Here is a 16621-nt window from a genome sequence, read left to right as displayed (position 1 = left end):
ACACACACAAATACACAAAGGCCACAGGCATTGGGTCTCTCTAGGGATGGAGTTAGGGGTAGCTATGATGCTGCTATGGATGGTTGGGAACTAAGTTCAGTACTTTTAATCATTGAGCCACTCCTTGAGTCCTCACAACCTTCCTGTCTTCAGCTCACAGATGCTCCCTCCTGAGTTAGGTGTAAACTGACAAGAACTGGCTGCAAATGAAAGAGTTAAACATAGCAGAAATGTCAGCCAGGTGCTTTGCTTTACAAAGGTAATGTCCCCAAGTGAAATCAGAAAATCAAAGGTGTTGTAAGTACAGTGATCACCATTATTTAAGACCAAGAGAGAGAGGGAGGGAAACAAGGAGAGAAAGGGAGAGAGAGAGAAAGACAGAGAGAGAAAGGAGTCAGAGAGAGGAGAGAGGAGAGAGAGGAAAGAGAGAGAGGAAAAAGAGAGAGAGAAAGAGGAGAGAGGGGAGTGTTACAGGGAGGGCCAGTGTGGAAAGTGTTGCCCTAGAGGTCATCATTCCATTTGCTAACCAACTATCAGAGCTTCTAAACTTGGAACCATAGAATTTTAGAGGTGTAGACTTGATACCAAGGATAACCTGGGAATCCTGGATATTTTATGCTTATTTAAAAAAAACAACCCACCATTCTGAAACTCATGTTTACTAACCAGACATGACAGAAAAACAAATAAAGCAGATAACCAACTTGGGAACCCCTGAGAGGGCTTTTCCCATAGTGGTTGGGCATGAAACTGGCAGTCCAAAGATGGCTCACACTGATGCGAGGACAGAGGCGATTAATGGTACGGAAGACCCTAAGTTACGGCAGTCATTTTATTTGGTTCGATCTAAATTCTAGAAATGTTACAGAGTTTTCTTTCAGGTTGGAATTATGTGAAAGTACTGACTTTAGAATAATCCGGAAGTAATGATTACAAGCACATTGTAGCTAAGGTACCAAGGCAAAGATGGAAACTCTGCTGCCCACCCTACTGTGACAACCATGATTCCATTATCCTCTGTGGACCTCCAGATTGCTCCATAATTCTCTCTGTATAAAAACATGGAATAGCTGAGATCTGAAACACTCAAAATGCTTCAGACAACAGGCGTCTTAGAGGCTCTTCCAAGGACACTCCACTCAGCTCTGTGAGGTTAGACGCTGTGTCCTGTTCCCTATCAAATAAATATCCAGTGTCTAGTACGGCACTTGGCGCCATCATAGGTGTACAGTTAATGTGACTGAGTAAATTCTGTATGAAACAGAACTAAGTGGTATATTTTCCACTTGAAGGTTAAATCTGTATTTAGGTTGATTTTTAGGATGGGACATTGCCATAAATAATCTGACTACTGCACAAGGCATGGTTCCCCTTTGGGGGTCACTAGGATTACCCAGAGCTTTGACAGACATTGGGACCATGTGTCCAGAGAGTCTGCCCATCTGGTCTGGAATGTACTCCATAGTTTTAAAATTCTTTAGAAATCAACCACTGAGATAAATGGTAGAGTTTTTAGGCTTGGTATTTAAAAACAAACCCAACTACTATAAATAAGGCTCTACGTATGAACCACATTTAATACAAGAGGCCATTGTATCATGAGTTGCTTGTTTTTTTATCCAGTGGTTTCAGATAATACCGTTGCTAAGAAGTAGGCACACAATGGAAAGAGACTATTTATAAGATGTCAAGTTAAGAAGCAAACCAGCAAGTCCACCCACAGCAAGCTGAAACCTAAGTTTAACAGGATTCTACAACATGTTCACATTTAAATAAAATTAAGTATCTTTAAGATGAAATGGAAGTTGTAAATGCTGGAAGTGTTACTAATACAGAATGGCTTCAGTTCTCTACCCGACTTCTCATTCCATTTGTTTGAACCTTTAGCAAATGTGTTTACATATTCTATGATATTTGATATATTTGTAATGCAAATGTCTGTACTGCCCCCCTTCCTCCCTCCATATACACTGGTAGTTTGAATGAGAATGGCCTCTAGAGATTCAGACTTAAGGGAAGGCTTCTTCCCTACTTGATGGAATAGTTTTGGGAAGGATTAGAAGGTGTGATCTTGTTAGAGGGGGTATGTCATTTGGGGTGCTGGCTTTGAGGTATCAAAAGCCCACAGCCAGGCCTAGTCTCTCCATCTGTCTCTCTGTTTCTCTCTGTGTGTGCCTGTCTCTGTCTCTCCCTCCTTCCCTCCCTCACCTCCCACCCCACCGCCACCAATCTCTCTGCTTCCTGTTTGTAGATCAGATGTAAGATCTTGGCTACTGCTCCAGAATGATGTCTGCCTATCTGATCCCACACTTCTCATGATCCTGGACCTCTCCTCTGAAAACTGTAAGCAAGCCCCCAAGGAAATGTTTCCTTCTATAAGTTGCCTTGGTCATGGTATCTCTTTACAATGTGCAAGCATGATGTGTATATGCATATGTGTGTGTGTGTGTGTGTGTGTGTATGTGTGTGTGTGTGTGTGTGTGTGTATGTGTGTGTGTAATGAACATAGAGTTTTTAGAGAGAACTATAGTTTGAAGACAGGTAAGAAAGCCAGCCCTCATGCCTGCTGTCTGCCCCGGAAGCAGTGGGCTTCTCACGGCTGCCTGAAGCCCTTTAACCTCTGGGTTTAACACCGTGACCTTACCTTCTGTGACAGCACTAACTCCACCTTCCCACTCATCTCGTTTTCTGGCGTCTTCTGGTCTTGTTCTGGCACCTCATTCTTCAGCTGCGGGTTGGATGAAATCTCCACCAAGGCCACTGTTGGGCTGCACCGAGTCACTGTTGTTGTAAAATGCTGGGGCTCTGGAGGGCGGTCACAGGTGGAAAAGGAAGAAAAAGGACATCACACAAAGGACCATTTTCTTTCAAAATCATGACCCTTTCATCAGAGATCCACCCTCCCTTTCCTGATGACAAGATGGTTCACTACAGGAGGACATACAGCAAAGGGCCCAGGATCCCCATCAAACTGCCCTACTCTAAAAGGTTGTTCTTAACAGCCACGCACACCTGGGTAGCATGTGACACAAAATGTTTAGTGATGGTAAAGTGGATAACAGAATGCCCATAGACCAGACTGTGCTTGTGACCAAGTGACAAACTAATTTTTCCTTGTTGTGTTTGCCACTGTGCTCGCCTGGAGGCCAGAGGCTGGCTTCCTCTAGTATCCCTTCCTCTATAGCTCCACCTTATTTTCTGAGGCAGAATTTCTCACTGAAACTGCAGATCCCTTTCTCCAGGTGGCCTGGTTGGTCAGCAAGTCCTTGGGACCCACCTGTCTCTGCCCCATTAAGTCCTGGGGTTACAGGCATGGTGCTCAAGCTTTCTCGAAGTTGCTGGGGATCCCAAAGCAGGCTCTCAACTTTACGCAGCAAGCACTTTGCCCACTGAGCTACCTCCCCAAGACCTTTCCTTTTTAAAACTACATTTCCTTAACTGGATTGTGTTAGGGATTGAGGGGCAGACAGATATAATGCATGAGAAAGAAGCTGTTCTCCGATATCTAGAGAATTAGATGCACTTTGTTGGGGGAGAGTGGAAAAGTCACTCATCGAGGGGGTGTATTTATGTGTGGAGGCCTAGTCTAGCTGGAAAATCTAGCTTTTGTTTTTAGTAATGGTATTTTAAAATGCCATTTAAGAATAAATTGGTGTTGGAAGAGGAGTTTGCATATTAACCAAAACAAATGTGTAGAAAATCTTATAAAAAAATATCTAGGGTCTTACATAGTCTGCTAACCAAGCCACACCATGGGTACAATTATTATGTATATTTTGGTGTACACCTTATCTACTACTGTGAAGGTGTGCTATAAAATGTGACCTTGACGATGGTTAGTCCTGGTTGTCAACTTGACACACCTGAGAAGAGAGAAAGTTGGTTGAGGAATTGCCTCAGTCAGATTGGCTTGTAGGCATGTCCTCATGGCGTGTTCCTGCTTGCTAATTGATGTGTGAGGGCCCAGCCTTGTGTGAGGGGGGCCTTCCCTATACAGGCAAATCTGAGCTGCATAGGAAAGATAGTTGAGCAAGCTAGGGGAGACAGTAAGCAGTGTTCCTCCAAGGTCTCTGCTTCAGTTCCTGCCTCCAGGTTCCCGACTTGAGCTCCTGCCCTGACCCCCTTCGATGGACGGACTGCGATCTGGGAGTTCTAAACAAACCCTTTGCTCCTCCAAGTTGATATTTATCATAATTACCACAAAGCAACTGGGACAACACAGTATTTGGATTATTTCTATAAAGTAATTAAGTGTTTTTAAATGGAGATCATTTTATTTTGAGAAGTAAAATATCAAGAGTACACACACAAAGCCTGGCTTCCTATTTTCACAGGGACATTAATGTCACAGTCAGAATTTCTCCACACAGCCTCTAGGTGGCAGCACAACCACACAGAGCCCAATACTCCCCTTGAGTTTAGTAGGAAAAATTGGGCCGTTCTATCACAAGTCACCTAGGTTTACCTGAAAACTAGCATGCTGTGAAACAAACCTGCCGCGTCTGGCTCCACATCCTGGGTCCCTGACCTCTCTTCACCTTCTTCATCCTCTTGGCCATTCGATTCAGTTTCCTCAGAGGCTGCCTGAAAAAGATATTTTTTTTCCTCGCTTGAATAACCAAGCCCTCGAAAGTTCTAAGAAGCAAAGGCCACTTCCTTAGTAATAATTTCCAGGCCAACAAGGTGGGTTGTCCATGCAAACAGTCCCCCGCTTCTGAGCAGCTCTATGTTGGGAGTCTACTTTGTTGGAAAGAGACGTTTGTGAGCCAGAACAAGCATGCTCCAGCAAGTTCACTCTCCCCCAGCCCTCCTCTTCCCACACACCCTCACTTCTTCCCTGGTCCTACCACCAAACTTTATAAAGCAAAGTTACCATCCAGTCACTCCTGAATCCTTTCAAGTTGGCTATGGGTCCTATTGTCAGCAGAGGGGATTTTGTTTTGACTTTTAAAGGATAATGCACTTCTCAGTTGGCTGTCCTGGGCATAGGGACCTGCTTTTCCTTGCGGCTCGCCATAGTTTTCATAGCCATCTCTTCTCCTCCGTTCTGATGGCTGGGAAGGTCAGCCTCCTTCCCAGCGTTGCACTAAGGGGTTTCCTTGACTTCCGGTTCACTACCACACCACGGTAAGTGCTCTCTCACAGTAGTGCCTCGAGGTTGTCAGCTGCATGCTTTAATTTTTTGTAATAGTTAAAAATAAATTATCAACCTAAATGCTCAACAGATGGGGAATAGCTGAATGAATTACTTAGGACCATAAAGGGAAGTACGACACTACACAGTCACTGAAAATCAGATGCTGAGCAGGCTGGGGACATGGCTCAGTGGGAGTCAGTAGGTGCCTAGCGTTCAGGAGGCCCTAGGCTTGTCTGATCCCAAGCATTGACAAAGAAGACAACAAACAAACAAACAAAAAAGCACACGGGACCTGCTATATGGCAGTGATGTGTGAAAATTACTGCTATTCAGTGTAGAAGTAAAATATTTAAGGTACACACACACACACATATATCATGTCTACATATGCAAGATTGTATATATGCTTATACACATATAAATATTTATCTTAATATGTAAATTGAAATATACAATGTACACATTTATATACACAAGTGCACACACATACATATCTATACCATACCTATATGTGGTATAAAGACAAAATTGTACTAAATAGTAGATCAGCGGGGGTGGGGGGGGAGATGGGATGGTGGCAGATAGCAATGGGGGAGGAGAAATAGGAGCCATGCCCAGTGTATTTATAAAATGTCATTATAAAGCCCATTGCTTTATGCTAGCTAAACCAATAAAATATAAATGTACAACCCCAAGGAAATAGAAAATGTTAATAGTGTTTATTTTTTTAAATGCATTTACATTTTGGAATGATTTTTTCCATTTCCGTACACACACTTTTATATGTTATAAATGCTCTACAGTCCGAAAAAAATCAGTGTGGTTTTACACTATCTTTATGGGGAACTGACTCTAGAGTTAGGTCCAAAATTTTCCTCCTCTTATCTTGGTTGTTCAATAAAAGTAAGTGAAAGGCTAAACTAAACGTATCTGGAAGACATGTGCCAAAGACAGCAAGTCCACTATGTGATTTATTATTTATTTATTTATTTATTTATAGTAGAAGTTTTACATAAAAGACTAAAGTTGAATTTTTAGTGTGTATAAGGTATTTCATAAAGTTCAAAAGGTTTTTTAAATAGAAGCTAATATTGATCTTCAGAATGGGCATTATTAAATACTTCATAAAACATCTCCCAGGAGAAAACTACCTTCCTCCAGTTGTTCTCTGACACCCACAAGCACACGAAGGCACGCTTGTGTGCATACAGACACATATACGTATATACATACATACAGACAGACATACATACAGACAGATACACATACATGCAGACACACACATACATACAGACACACACATACACATACATAGACACACAAATACATATAAATATAGGCATACAGACACATATACATACAGACAGATACACATATGTATGTATGTACATACATACATACATATATACATAGATGCATATAGACACACATATATACATACATGCATGCATACAGACATATACATATATACATACATGTACACAGACACATACATATATATATACACACATATGTACATATAGCAGACACACACATACAGACAACACACATACATACATACACACATACAAATATACATACATATGTATATACATACACACAAAATAAATCAATGAATGTAAAAAGTTTTAATCAAAAATAGAATTTTAAATCAAAACCTTTCAAACTTCTAAAAGATTTTACAATAGTATCTAGTGAGAAAATTGGACTTTTCTTTTGGGGGATGAGGTATTTTGAAATACTCATAATTAGACTGGAATTTTCTAATGATGGACAATCATATATCAAGTTGGAAAGAGCATACTACCAAGGTAAAAATGTATTTTTTTCTTTTTCAATACTGAGGATTCAACAGAACTTCCTATATGCAAGTCCACCAGTGAGCCACACCCCGCTCCTAGCCTTTTCTCTTTGTCAAGTCAGGGTCTTGCTCAGTCCATCTTAGAACTCACTTTGTGGCCAGAAAGACCCTGCAATCCTCCTGCCTCAGCCTTTCAAACAGTTGAGACTTTAGACTTATGTCTTGAGGCTGGCTTTAAAATCCCTAGGCAAATCAGTCATGGTGGCACACAGGGTCACAAGTTCAAGCCCTGCGTAGGCCAAATTAGTGAGACAAGTGACACTGAAAAGTCCTAGGGGTTAGACAAATGGTAGAATGCTGGCATGGCCCACACAAGACTTGGGGTTTGACCCTCAGTATCACAAAACACAAGGAGACAAGCAATGTCAAAAAACATTTTCAATAAGAAAAACACAGACAGAAAATAACTACCATGTTAATATTATTCAATGGATTTTTGAACATTTTTCTCCCTCCCCTTTGGTTTTTCGAGACAGGGTTTCTCTGTGTAGCCCTGGCTGTCCTGGAACTCACTCTGTAGACCAGGCTGGCCTTGAACTCAGAAATCCACCTGCCTCTGTTTCCCAAGTGCTAGGATTAAAGGCATGTGCCACCACTGCCCGGCTAACATCTTTTAATCATACCAACAAGCTTGAATTTAATTCCTTTAAGAAATATGATAAGTGAAGATAACCAACCAAAGTCTCTTTATTATACAGAGGCTTTACATATTTGTGTACCTATGTGTGTTACATATACACATCTCTGTGTATATGTATGTATGTGTTATATATATGGTATTGTGTGTATATGTGCATGTGTGTGCACTCACATATCTATAGGAGTCTCTGAAAATCAAGCAGTCTAACATCATCTAGGAATAAGTTGGACTTTTTCATTTGATGTTCACTCTAACACAACTAGACACATTAATACACCATGGTAGTTTTGCTTTATGATATTAATATCTAAAATACTGGCAGGACTACCGAATCTTAGCTTCCTTCTCCAAACATATTAAATTATAGAAAACTATCTAAAGCTGGAAAACAAATTTGCAGCTCAGTACTGATGAACGAGCCTCTTGAGAACACTCATGCTTCCAAACACTAGAACAGAACAACTACAAACGGGGCCTGGATCCTAGAAATGAACAAAAAACGAACATAATTTATGCGATCTAAGAGGCTTTCCAGTTTGAGCTGTGTTATTTCAGGCACTACTAAGAAAGAAAACACACCATTAAACATGACACACTGGATTGTAAGAGCAGTCTTGATTTGTAGACATTGAAACCCAGAAAATGTGCCAGTGGACTCAATGATACAAGAGCATTGCTGAAGCCCATTCAACACAATGCATAATGCTAATAGGAGGCGATCCACCAGCATTAACTACCTCGCCCACGATTATGTAACTGCCATATCACGGTTCAGGAAAACTTTAGTCATGCATGGCTAACAGGTATCTACCTTTGAGACTTCTCAGATTGCTAAGGTATTTCACCCTGAAATGATGGTTAAGAACCTACATCCTGCTATTCAGTATGGTTCAATAATGGCCGTAACATGGTTACCATGATTAATATTTCGCCCCTTTAGCAGGCATCATTGCTGCTGAGGTCCTTGGCATAGATGACTGCATTTAACCATCAGGGTAATCTTAGGCCGTATCAGGATAGTCCCTTCACAAAGGCTGAAGGTAAGTGGCTCACAAGGGTCCCAGTGCTCCGAGGCAAGAGAGGTGGAAACCGTAAGCTGGGCCAGTCCTCTCCCCATGTCATCACTGGCCTGACAGCCACATTTACCGTTGGTGGTCTCTCAGGATTTAGAGTTTCTGACCCATAAGAAGTAAGTACCTGAGACTTTCAAGTTCATGGCAGAAACAGTCCAAACTGCCATTTCTATTCCCGTTCTGCCCTGTACCAACTGTTCATTATTCAGCAGAAGGTTAGAACTTCCTGGAATCCTCCAGGGCAGGAGGCAGTTCAGTCAGTCAGCTCCAGAGCAGCCAAGACCGTATTGTCCCTAGCCAGCCAGCCATTCAGAGCGCCAAGGGTGGAAAACAAATGGTGTTCTAAAATAGATGTATTATCTATGCAATCCAGCTCAAACGCTGAGTTTAAATATATACTATTCACCCAAGTCAAGCCACCACTAGCAAAATATTCAGGAGAAATTGAGTGAGAGAGAGGGAGAGAGAGAGGAAGGAGGCCATAACTCAAAGACTCTTTATATGCACCAAGAGAAGGAAGGGGCTATTTTTAAGCTATTTTTTTTAAAAAATGAATTTAACAGTGGTAATGTAACAGGCACCTTATATTTTTCTATAAAGTTTTCTGAGTTCTGTAGCATACAAGGCCTAACTGTAATCAAGGGAAATTCCCAAAGCTGGTTTAATTAACTCAAGTCTGGCTTCTCCATCCTGAATGCTTGTTATTTCTGTATTAATGGCATCACATCCAAGGAAATGAGTTCAAAGTTGGCAGCCTTGGCCAGTCCAGATAGAATCAGAGGTTTGCTTCTAAAACACACCCTTGCTGGCAAACGTGCCTCCTGACTCGTGCGTTCGTCCCTTTGGTTACAGCTCAGAAGATAGGTCTTCCGTCCCCCGACTGGAAACAGTTTTTTTCAAGGGTGAAAACAAACAAAAACAAGAGTCTTCCTGGACGGGAATGAATGAGCTCACAGAAGGGTTTGCATGAGGCTAAGCCAGGAGTTGGCTTCCCCTTCATCAAGAACTCCATCCAAACTAGCCTCACCACCTGACTCAGCCCCAAGACCAGAGGCAGGAGGAGGCAGATTCCTGGCTTCAGAATCACACAGTTTAGCCACAAAAATCTACCTAGCTACTGGCTGCTCCCCTGAACCACAGCCTTGTCAGATGGTAGATGGCAGGATGGATGGCAGCCGCGAGGGAGACGGGTAAGGGCCAGCCCAAGACCTAAGCTCCAGCTCATCGTTGGACCTTTATCATTTAAACGGTGGTGTCCAAGGACCTTCCTGGGACTATTCTGGGATGGTGAGAGATTTTCTGGCTCCAGTCTTGACTAACTGGACGCCAGCCTGGAAAGCCAGTGTATTTGTGTCCTGGTACTGTGACCCAGTGCCACATATGCTATGCGTGTGATCCTCCTTTTACCTTAAGAATCTGTCACCCCTAGAAGGAGAAGCAGGAGGCCAGGAGATCCGCTTCTCCACGCTTTAAATACCACCCTCTCCCCTCACACACACACATTTGGACCATGCTATCTGCATGATGCTTTCCAAACTACTGAACATGGGCCAGCTTTAACTTATCTCCTCTGGAGCATATCATCCTGAAATTGCTAAACAATTCTATATACAAAAAATATAGTTAGTATTTAATAGATCTTAAAAAACATTACTCTACCAACCTTGAGATTACTTCTGGTTGGGGAAAAAAACACTTTCTAAAGAGATGTCCCTCGACATTTGACAGGAATCTGCAGTTGGTGTCAACTGCAAGGCAAGCAGCGCCTACTCGGATGCCTTTGCTCTGCCCTCACCGAGAAGCAGATGGAGCAAGAAAGATCTGATTGTTCTTCTGCATCAGAAAACAGAAGGAAACTGCTGATTTTTTTTTTTTTTTTTTGAGGAGGGCCACAAGCTTTTTCAAGACAAGGGACAAACAGACCCACCTCATCCCTCAGTTTGAGAAAAGTTCATGGAGTGCTTGAGATAGCCAAGAGCCGAGCTTGACTCAGTACACAAGAACTGCCACCGACCATCAGGGACAGTTCAATGACACTGTCCTTGGGGACGAGTGATTGTGGGAGAGAGATCTGGTTGGCCTTCATGAAACAGAGTTGACAGAGGGTCACTGTGTCTGGAGAGTGGAATCTTGGGAGCCCAGGTGGTAGAAGTGAGCCAAGACTGGGGAACACAACAGATACAAAAGGAGCAGGGGAAGAGTATAGGTAATAGCGTCATCTAGAAAGAGCTGTTCACAGCTGCATGATGTTTAGAGAACGAACTGGATTGACCAACACCAGCAGCTGGAAGAAGACAAGGAATCCATCTCATGCATATAAAATTCACATCTGCTCAAAACGGTAATTTCAACAATCTTATGTAAATTCCCGAAATCTTTACATCTCTCCCCATTTTGTGTTTCTAGGGGGAAAGATACTGTTTTACTTTGTACTTGATTATGGCAGTACAGAAAATAAGGGCTCCTGTGGTCTACAAGTGACCTTGACATTAAGCTAAGTGCTTGGCAGATGTTCAATTTCACGTAACTATCTGACATGTATTAGTATATGTAACAGTAGTCCATTACTTACTTCTATACACAAACTGAAGTCAGACACTTAAACATGTTCAGGTCGTGTTTGGCTTACTGCATGGAGTTCTTGAGGTAATTTTAGGAGAGGATCATTTTCAGACCACCAAGCAGAGAAAAGATCCAAATCCAAGTATGACTGACAATGGACAGAAACCAACCAGCACTACCGTGGGGATAGCTATGAGGGAGACTGTATTAGTCACGGCTCGTGTTGTAATAAAAACACACGGTGAAAGCGACGTAAGGGAGAGAGGCTGCCTTGGGCTCATAGTTCGAGGGGATACAGTCCATTATGGCAGCAGGAGCATGAGGCGCTGGACACACTGCCTCTGCTGTCAGAAGGAGAGATGGATGCTGGCGCTCAGCTCCTTTTCTCCCTTTTACTCTGTCCAGGATCCCAGACTATTGGATGCTGCCAACCTCTTTAGAGTGGGTCTTCCCACCTCAGTTAACCCAGTCTACACATGCTTGGAGGCCTGTCTCCTAGGTGACTCTAAAACCTATCAAGCTGACAGTCAGTGCTGAACATCATGAAGACAAAGCATGACTTTCAATAGCATAGATTAGGGCAGATCTATCTGTCTACAAACACAGGATCTTCACCTCAGGAAAGCAATCTTAATTCCTTCCCAATTCTGTAATCTAGGAGCCTGTATGTGTGTTACGACCGCATCTTCTAACAGACACCGGTCTTTTAAAACACAAAGGTGCTAGGTTTTTATTGGGCTTCTGACAGAGATTCAGAGAGAGACACTAAACTCTGAAAGATCTCACAAGGAACAGGGAGGGAAGGGAACTAGTGTGTCTGTCTGGAAAGAACAGCAGCTAGTCTGCAACACCATCTGACATCTCTCTTGGAGTCCTTTCACTTTAATATTCCTACTATGTGGAACAGCTACATCTGTCCCCCAATTCAATCAAATATCCACCTTGAAGGTCAGGCTTCAAAGTCCACATCCCACTCAAAACTTTCCCAGACTGCATTCTATCTACACTGATCTCACCTATTCTTTCTCATCTTATATTCCTCTGATGTCCTTAGTCTATAACCTAGCATTTAATTACACATTGTTTGATATGCTTCTCTGGTTCATTTAAAATATATTTTATATATTTATGAAATATATACATTATATATATATATATATTTATATGAAAACTCAGCAAGTTTGCTTCTTTTTCTAGTTTAAACATTTGTGCATAGAGTGTGCCTTCACTTCACTCCTCAGTAAGCAGGCATGCAGTAGCACGGTGGTCACTATTATAATCCTATTCCTACAGAGCTGAGCCTAGCAGGAGGGTCTGGAATGGGATGGTCTATGCAGATGCAGCCTAAGTATCGCAACAGATTCCAGTTCACTTCCAACTTAGGCATAAAGGAAGCAAAGTGTGGTTTCAGCAGCGTCCTGTGAGAAAGATGAAGTAGAAGAAAACTGAAAGAGGTGGCATGTCATCATGTGCCCACGTGAGCCCGGGGGCTGCCACTCCCACTTCAGAGCGCCTGGCCTGAGCGTCACTGCCGCCTCCCTTCCCCCAGGGCTCACCTCACATTCTGAATTCACACTCCTGCCTACTGTTGCCACTGTGCCTTCTGCACAGTTCCAACTTGTCCTAAAGCAACTGTGACATTTTAGTGGTGGGTGAGGCTACTCCTCTGTAGAGAGTGTCTCGTTTGAGAGTGCAGTTTTTGGAAAAAAAGACACTATTTAAAAAGAAGAACACTATTCTTTTGATGGCCCCACAGAACTGGGAAAATGAGTCAGAAACAGAAAAGACAAATCCAACCCGGTACCCATCCTTGATAGGCTTGGACATACAGCATCCTGTTTTAAGACAGCCACCAACTTTCACTAGGATCAATTCATCCCACTTTTTCAGGATGAATAAAATGGCTAGCTTCTTTGGGATAACAGAGAAGGAAGTAAAATAAGGATTCAGCTTTGTAAAAACAGATTCTTCTTCTTTTAAAGAAGCAATTATTTATTTATTTTTAGATGGCGTTTCGCTCTGTTTCCCTAGCTGGCCAGGAACTAACCAAGTAGGCTAGGCTGGCCTCAAATGTACACCAATGCTCCTGAACAAGCCTTCTGAATACTGTGACACAGGCACAGTCCATGTGCCTAACTCTCCTCCGGAGAGTCCTTTAAGATGACTCTGGGATAACATGCTTGAGTGGAAAGGTTTGGAATCTTAAGTAACCAGTGCACACAAAGAAATTCCTAGTGGTGAGCCAAAGTTCTATAAGACACAGCTAACAACTTTATACACACACACACTCACACTCAAACTCACATGTACATGCATAGTAGGAGAGAAAGGAAGATAGATAGATGATAGAATGATGATTGGTAGATAACAGATAGATAGATGATAGATGGTAGATAGATAGACTTAGAGGATAGATAAGATGATAGTTTGTAGATAGATAATGATAGCTACATAGATGGTAGATGATACATACATAGATAGGTAAATGATAGATGGTAGTCAGACAAAAGATAGAAGATAGATAGATAGATAGATAGATAGATAGATAGATAGATAGATAGACAGACAGACAGACAGACAGACAGACAGACAGATAGATGGATAGATGGATAGATGATAGATCCACTCAGACAATAATGGAGTGACTCCTGTCAAAGTTTAAGAGTGCACAGTACTAGAGATCAGACCAGAAATACTGTTAAAAGCACTTAGTTTATTCAACTAGAAATTACTCCTAACTAGGAAAAAAAATACATAAAAAAAAGAAACCCCCAGGCTTGCCTATGAGACTGGGCCTATACTCCAAGACTGTCTAGTATCATGCTGACCATGGGGAAGACAGGCCACGAGATCACCTTTCCTTTGGAGTTCCCCTTATGGGAACACACAGGCTTCTGAAGTCACATGATTTATTTCATATCACAAGTGCTGCTTCTCTTAAATTAAGTCACTTAGTGAGGTATGTAATCCCTTCAGAATGAAGGGAATCTAGAAAATGCTCCTGAGCAGCACGGGGTGGGGAAGGAGAATTGCTAACATTCTCAGGAAGGCAAGCCCAGCCCTACAGTGTCTAAGGATGAGGGGTTTCTAGTTTAAGTGTAGGAGCAGAAGTGGATGTTATCTCACTAGCTGAGATCTTCCCTCCTGGGAGGCAACACTCCAATTCTGAAGCTCTGTAAGGCGTCCCTAGAGGTGGAATTGAGGTGATTACAGTCCACAGATGGGACAGAAATGACTTTGGACTCTTTCCGTCTGAGTCTCTGTCACAGAACATGGGAGGATATGAGAAGAACTTGGTCTTCAAAAGACAGACTGCTGAATTAGAACAGCACCATCCGGTCCAGCATGTGGGTCTGGTGAGAAGGCACCTCTTACTGAGAGGAGGCGGGAAGCAGGTTTACCTCCAGACCAAATCTTTGAGGAAACCTCAACAATTTCTTCATCCTTGAACTGTAATACAAACCCAAATGCTAGAAATGAGCACAGCAGGATACAAGGTGCTTGTGAGAGCAGCCTGTACCTTAAGACCTAGGCTGTGCCTCTGTGGGTACTGCCAGCTTTGGTTGGGAAAGCAAAACCAGTCTGAGCTTCTCTGGTGGGAGACCATGAACCACATAACCCTCCCAATGGACGCCATGACTTACTCCAAAGCTCAAGCCTCACGTCCACTGTTCTTAAATTACCCTATCCTTTTTGGCTTGCTCACTGAAGACTGGTCCATTGCCATAGATGAGTTTGAATTGAAAAGTTTAAGCTAATAAAAATCAATTGTACTTTTAATAAATTTTTGAGTTTTTAACTAATAAAAACATACAAAAATGTACATAGGTAAGTAGTAGATTCATAGAAAAGTAGATAAATGTGTGTGTGTGTGTGTGTATGTGTGTGTGTGTGTGTGTGTGAGAGAGAGAGAGAGAGATTAAAGATAAAAGTCAGACTCAACAGAACCACTCATCTTGAGACATGGTCACAATATAGAGCTCAGGCTGAACTTAAACTTATCACTGCCCTATCTCTGCTTCTTTTTTTTTTTTTTTTAAGATTTTTTTTAAAAAAAAATTTAATGTATGAGTATCTCCATGTACACGTGCATGCTAGAAGAGGGTCCAAGATCTCACTATAAATGGTTGTGAGCCACCATGTAGCTTCTGGGAATTGAACTCAGGACCTCTGAAAGAGCAGCCAGTGCCCTTAACCACTGAGCCATCTCTCCAACCCCTATCTCAGCTCCTTACATGCTTCAATTACAGGCCTGTACCACCACACCCAGCTTGGCAGTAGTTATTTTCAAATTATATTAACAAGACTAATGATGTCTTTAACAAATAAGAGAAAAAGGATAATTTAAAGATATCTTTGTTTTTCTATAATATCAGAGGCCAATAATATGAAGGGAAGTTAATCGATTGTTCTTAAATTATGTTATCTTTAATTATAGTCTATTGTTATGGGACTGAGTTGTGTCTCCTTAGGACCTTCAAATATGATCTTATTTGGAAATAGGGTTATTTCAGATGAACTTGGTTAAGGCTAGTGGAGGAGGCATCCAGCCATACTGATCTCCTTATAAACAGGAAACTTGGGCTCAGACACACGCACACACATAGGAAGGGCACCGGGGTGGGGAAGAAGGCAGAGGTGGGGTGATGTGTCTGTGTGCCTGGGGCAGTCAAGACTGCCAGTAAGCATGAAGAGCTTGAGAGGAGGCCTAGGGCAGATTCCCCCTCCCTGCCAACACAAGGTGTAGACTCTGCTGATGCCTTGGATTTGGACTATCATCCATTAGGATAGAGACAGTTTCTGTTGCTGAAGCCTGGTAGGTTCGTAGTACTTCGGTACGCTGTGTAGCCAGAGCTAATGTATAGACCCAAGGAGAAAGAACTAAACCACGTCATGACCTACTTATTCTAGAGACCAAGGATAGAATTCTCCCAAGGAGCCACAGTGCTTCTTACTGTCAGTTCCTGGGGAGCAGAAGTTGGTTTCTTGATGTTGATCTCGATGCTGTGGCTGCCTTGTTTCACTTGCACGGGAGAGCCGTGCACTGTGGCTACACCTTCAAACATCTGGGACCTGGTTAAGGAGGGGCCAGGGGCTGCTGCTGCCAGGCCTTCTTTTTCCTTTCCTTCCTCATCTCCATGGTCCATTTCTCCATTCATGCTGACTTTCCCATCTACCTATAGGAGCCAGGGTGAACAAGAAAACATGCTATCATGCAACCAATGATGGTGACCAAACACATTCTGAATTGCCTTAAAGAAGTCTTAGTCTTAAAGAAACCTCTCCAGAGCTTTCATGGGTTCTAGAAGTCAGTTGTCTGCCAATGCCATCTCTAAGGGCTTCTCTTT

At 42.4% G+C, this 16621-nt stretch overlaps 1 protein-coding gene across 14 annotated transcripts in view; it reads right to left on the bottom strand.

Moving 5' to 3' along the window:
• Limch1 (LIM and calponin homology domains 1) overlaps positions 1 to 16621 on the bottom strand; it is a 308356-nt gene that overhangs the window by 26886 nt on the left and 264849 nt on the right. For 13 of the 14 annotated variants that reach the window (XM_031342508.1, XM_031342509.1, XM_031342510.1 and 10 more), the window contains 3 exons: positions 16229 to 16450; positions 4494 to 4584; positions 2645 to 2805 (listed from right to left, as the gene is read on the bottom strand). In XM_031342508.1, the coding sequence (XP_031198368.1) occupies positions 2645 to 2805; positions 4494 to 4584; positions 16229 to 16450 (474 nt within the window). The remainder of the gene's footprint in view (positions 1 to 2644; positions 2806 to 4493; positions 4585 to 16228; positions 16451 to 16621) is intronic. The other variant, XM_031342511.1, reaches the window with a different exon arrangement.

This window comes from Mastomys coucha, unplaced genomic scaffold (genome assembly GCF_008632895.1).
Source record: "Mastomys coucha isolate ucsf_1 unplaced genomic scaffold, UCSF_Mcou_1 pScaffold22, whole genome shotgun sequence".
In the NCBI taxonomy this organism is placed as follows: domain Eukaryota; kingdom Metazoa; phylum Chordata; class Mammalia; order Rodentia; family Muridae; genus Mastomys; species Mastomys coucha.
The sequence above is the reverse complement of the archived record's forward strand: the minus strand, read 5'-3'. Positions and strand labels throughout refer to the sequence as shown.